The following is a 5,123-nucleotide window of genomic DNA, read 5'->3' as shown; positions in this document are numbered from 1 at the left end:
GTCCACAAACTAAATGGCTCACATTATAATTCTGCTCTCTAGTTAGGGGCTCCATGCTCTGTGCAACAACCTCAGAATATGTGTTTTCCAGAGCTTCCTAAAAGACAAAAAAATAAATTTAAGAATTGACCTTTCAAAAATAAAAGATATATTTACCTGAACAAGTAAAATAAAAGATGAAGTATGCATGCATCTTCCTTAACACATTCACACATATAATAATCTTTATTGAGGGATTTAGTATTGAAAATACCAATTTTTCTATAAACATTATTTCTATGATGTTTGGGAATGGCTAGTTTTTAGCCTTTCTATATATTCATCAGAAACAAAAGTGGATGTAATTTGAAGGTGTACTTACTACTGGTTTCTAATTAGGGGTTAGTTATGAAAAGAATTTGAAGGGGTATGATTAGGTATGCATGTAACTATTTTATGTATGCATGTATGTATTTTAACATATCTTAGAGGGTTCTTCGGGTCAAAAAAGTTCTAACATCCTACACACTAAACTTAGACGGTTCTTTGGGTAAAAACAAGTGAATAAAAAGTCTCCAACTCAAAAAAAAAAACATTGAAAGATAGCACAAGATTTCATACACTGTAGTAAGAGAGACAGAGGACTATTATGATTACTCCTTAAACTTATTGCCTTAGATTAATAGACCATGTGCTTACATTAAAAACAACATGCATATGCACTTAAAAGACTTGTGCAAACAATAAATTCTCAACAAAAAAATAGACGAGTATCATATGTCCATAGTAAAATCATTAATTGTCCATAGTAAAATAGCACGTAGTCTGAAAGACTGCTTTGCATGAGTATCATATGTCATAACCCCTTCAGTCCAGAGTTGTTTTAACTCATCAATTAGCGGTTCTAAAAACACATCTATGTCATTGCCTGGTGCATGCTTGCCCGATATCAATAATGAAAGTATCATATACGGTTATTTCATGCAAAGCCAAGGTGGTAAGTTGTAAGGTGTTAATACAACAGGCCATGTAGACCAACCAGAACTCATTATCCCAAATGGGTTGAATCCGTTGCTAGACAAACCTAGTCTAACATTCCTGCACTCATTCGCAAACGAAGGAAAAAGTTCTATTCACATGCTTCCATGCCTCTGCATCAGCTGGATGTCTGATTTTACCATCATCAATACGTTCCTCCATGTGTCACCTCATTTGCTTAGCAGTGTCCTTATTCATATACAACCGTTTTAGCCTTGGTATTAAGGGAAAATGACGCAGAACCTTTGCTGGAATCTTCTTTTGCTTAAACATAGCCCTTGTTATCCCACGTGTTGAACAATTTTTACGTTGTACCCACCGTGGTATTCCACAAATTGGACCCTCCTGGAGATCTTTTTTATCTTTATAGTAGAGGATACAATCATTAGGACATGCGTCGATTTTATTGTAATCAAGTACTATAACAGAAACAATCTTCTTTGCGTTATCATAATTTTCCGATATGCTCTCTTTTCCATTTGGAATGACTTTTCTCAGCAACACAAGCAACATATTTAAATATTTATCTGCCATTCCACTAAGAGACTTTATACGCAAAAGACGGAGCATAAATGATAACCTGGTGAACTCGTTGCAACCCTCGTACAGATCATTTTCATTATCGTCTATTAATTTCATTAACTGCTCCAGCTCCTCATGATCTGTCACGCCACCTACATTTCCTGACTCGTCAGCATCCTCGGCATAATCAGATTGATCTATATTAGGAACTGTTAACATATCTGCGAGCATCGTATATGTATCATCTATTCTCGTATCATCTATTCTCCCACCGGAAGTACCGGTACCCCCTATCAGTTCCATTTCTTCAAGACATCCTTCCCCATGAAACGTCCAATATTTGTACTCCTCATAGAATCCTAATATTAAGTATTTCTGTAAATCATTTTTATCCACCAACGCCCTATTTTTACACCAACAGCAGGGACAATACACGACATCACTATTTAACTTCCGTGGGTCTTCCAAGGCGTACTGTATGAATTGATTTATTCCATCTTTATATCGACTATTCCTCCATCTATCAATACGGGGAATATCAATCCATGATTTGTCCGGAACTATCCTCATAGATCTATATGATATTAAGCATAATTAGGTAATGTGAATTTTTATTAGTAACGCTTTAAATTAAAGGTTGCGTGATATTAACTTTCTTCACGACATCAAGGAAATTTTAATTATAATAATCTCGGAGGGAAAATTACCCGAACATAAATTATGTGGGAGTAAAATCTAACACTCATATCTGAAATAAGACAATTTAACGGCTGTCATAGGAAATGGACCTATCCCATTAGGAATATAATAGTGTTTACAACTACCTTTATATACTTTACGCGTTTTTATTTCTTGAAAATTTCGACAACACCTACCCATAGTTCTCCGAGTACACTGTGTGGATGTTATAATGCATATCAATCATCGATTATAGATCGATACACAAAACAACATACGCTTATTATACACGGAGAACAATGCGGTACGTGTTATCAAAATTTATAAGGAATAAAAATGCATAAAGTACACAAAGATAGATGATACACTACTGTATCCCTAACCTGTACGAGAAGGGGACTCCTCCCCGGACAGATCTAATAATTATTGCATGTATATCATGCTCCTAACATAAATCATGTTATTCTCTTTATATGTAAAAAGTACTTTCACATCCAACCAGAATTGCGTGAGTTTATATAAGAAGAGATTCACATCCAACATTATTAGATGGGAAAGTAGGGGTAACGACTTTCAATTCATAAATCATGATATATAACACAATAAAACTTGTAATTACCACAAGAGAATAAATTAACCAAAAGAGAATAAAGACCCAGAGAGTAAATTAGCACTTAACATTTTTATAATTGTATTGTTCCCGTTTATTGTCATATTCATCACTATACATATCCTCTTTTATTTATTTATTTACCATATGAAGTTGTATTTTTGTCATAATAGATTTTTTTTAAATATTTACAATATTCTAAAGATGGATAATTTAGGATAATTAAGCATAAATATGATAAAAATAATTGGATGTTTAAGTACCATTTAGTCATCCAACTTATCATACTTGTATTGTAAAAGGACCATGTTTCTAGTATGAAGCTTATCCTTTTACTTGTGAAATTATGATACTACCAACGACATTTAACTTTAATTTTGTATTATTGTAATATAAAAACTAACCAAATTAGGTAAAAAAATTTGATTTGTAAATTTAATAAACCTAGTGACATGTGTGGGTGTGTTGACTAAAATTAAATGGTAAGCCATTTGATTTGTAAATTTAATAAACCTAGTGACATGTGTGGGTGTGTTGACTAAAATTAAATGGTAAGCCAGAGTTTTAATAGGGATTATGATTCTTAACTTAGAAAAGCAAGAAGAGACTAAAATTAAATGGTAAGCCAGAGTTTTAATAGGGATTATGATTCTTAACTTAGAAAAGCAAGAAGAGCTAGGGTGGGGAAGTCCTTGTTCATGTGATCGGATATAGTTGTTGATTTATCTTCCAGGCTCGCACCAGTGACCTTTTTTGTCCTGCGGTTGGTTTGTTGGTCCAAGTGACCTGTTTCGCCACTTGGGTTCAGTATAATTATGTATCAAAATTGCAAGTGCATAATTTATTAAGTTATAGTATAAAAATATCGATCCCACGAGGAAGGTGATTTTAAGAGATTATTAGAAATGGTTCTTATGTTTTGTATGTGACAATTAGGATTAAAGAATAAGTGTGATTATGATGAGTGGTTGTTTTGATTTATGTGCAAGAGATAATAAATTGAATTGTAGAGAAGAAAGAATCAAAGAATAAATAAAATCACAAGACAAGAAAGAAGAATGAATAAAATCAAGAAATAAACCAAGAATGGAAAGAACATTTAAGAAAATTAAGATGCAGGATTCAAAAGAGGTAAGAAATCTAGAAAATAATCCACTAACAAATTTTAATTACAAAATATAAACTATTCTCTTTTTATCATATTTCAACTTAGATTTATTAAGTATAGATTATCAAACCATTTAAGATAAACATAACCTATCAAATTATCATCTAAGTAAAAATTACTATTAATGATAAGAACAACAACATGATAATAATCCTTGAATTCATAAGCATAACATATCAAACCATTTAAGATAAGCATAGATTATCAAATTCTTCTTCTACTGATTAGTTCTCTAGTTGATTATCCTTGACATGAACATTTTAAGTGCGAGAGAATAATTCATACAATATAAAGGAAATTAGACTAGTTTCATATAATTCTAAACTTCCTACAAGAATTAAATTCACATCTTTAAGAAATAAAAACAAGAAAAAGAACTAATTATAAAAATAAAAAGAAAAGAAAAATCTAAACTATGAACAAGAAATAAATCTAACTACAAAGAAAATAAAAATCTAAACTACAAAATATATTACAAAAATTAAATGCAAGAAAATAAATCTATTGTACAAATTAAAGTGTAAAAAGAAATAAAAAGACAAGAAAATAAATCTACACTACAAACATGAATTTAAATCTAACTAATAAGCAATAATAAAAAAAATTAGTAAAAAGAAATAAAAGAGAAAAGAAATGCAAACCTTCAAATTGCTCTTCATCTCCATCCTCATCATTCAACAAAGAGGAGAAAGAATAAATTTAAAGTGAAAAAAAATTATTTTTATTTATTGCAACTAAAGTTACAATTTTTTAATGGCCTTCTCAATTAAAAGTAGCCCTCCTCTCCAAATGGAGTTACAAAATTTTTTACACACTTAACCCCTCACTTTCTATCCCTATTTATTATAATCCTCAATGAATATGAGTCATTGGATTTGTCTTGAGCCCCAAGCAAAGCAATCTCCACCTTTGAATTTGCTTTTTGTTCTTCTCTAGCCCAAACATAGGAGGCCCATATGATTTTCAAAAACAATTAAAAATCAAGTTGCATCAAGTCAGCAGGTCCAATGGAGCCCAAGTCTAATTTAGCAATTAAGTCCGGTCCACATTCTTGTGATTAAAGTTCAAAGCTAAGTCCGGTCAATGAAAATCCACATTTAAAGCAGCAATCAATGGTCGGTCTTCATT

At 31.6% G+C, this 5,123-nt stretch overlaps 1 protein-coding gene across 1 annotated transcript; it reads right to left on the bottom strand.

Annotated features, from left to right (window-relative positions):
* On the bottom strand, positions 1,183-2,109 carry LOC109823334. Its single transcript, XM_020389615.1, has one exon. It carries the CDS (start codon positions 2,107-2,109, stop codon positions 1,183-1,185), a length of 927 nt encoding a protein of 308 aa, XP_020245204.1.

Source organism: Asparagus officinalis, chromosome 9 (genome assembly GCF_001876935.1).
Source record: "Asparagus officinalis chromosome 9, Aspof.V1, whole genome shotgun sequence".
Lineage (NCBI taxonomy): Eukaryota > Viridiplantae > Streptophyta > Magnoliopsida > Asparagales > Asparagaceae > Asparagus > Asparagus officinalis.
The sequence above is the reverse complement of the archived record's forward strand: the minus strand, read 5'-3'. Positions and strand labels throughout refer to the sequence as shown.

Bases quoted from the DNA above. Each gene is read 5' to 3' on its own strand.
- LOC109823334 (XM_020389615.1), bottom strand. From the start codon at position 2,109: ATGAGGATAGTTCCGGACAAATCATGGATTGATATTCCCCGTATTGAT.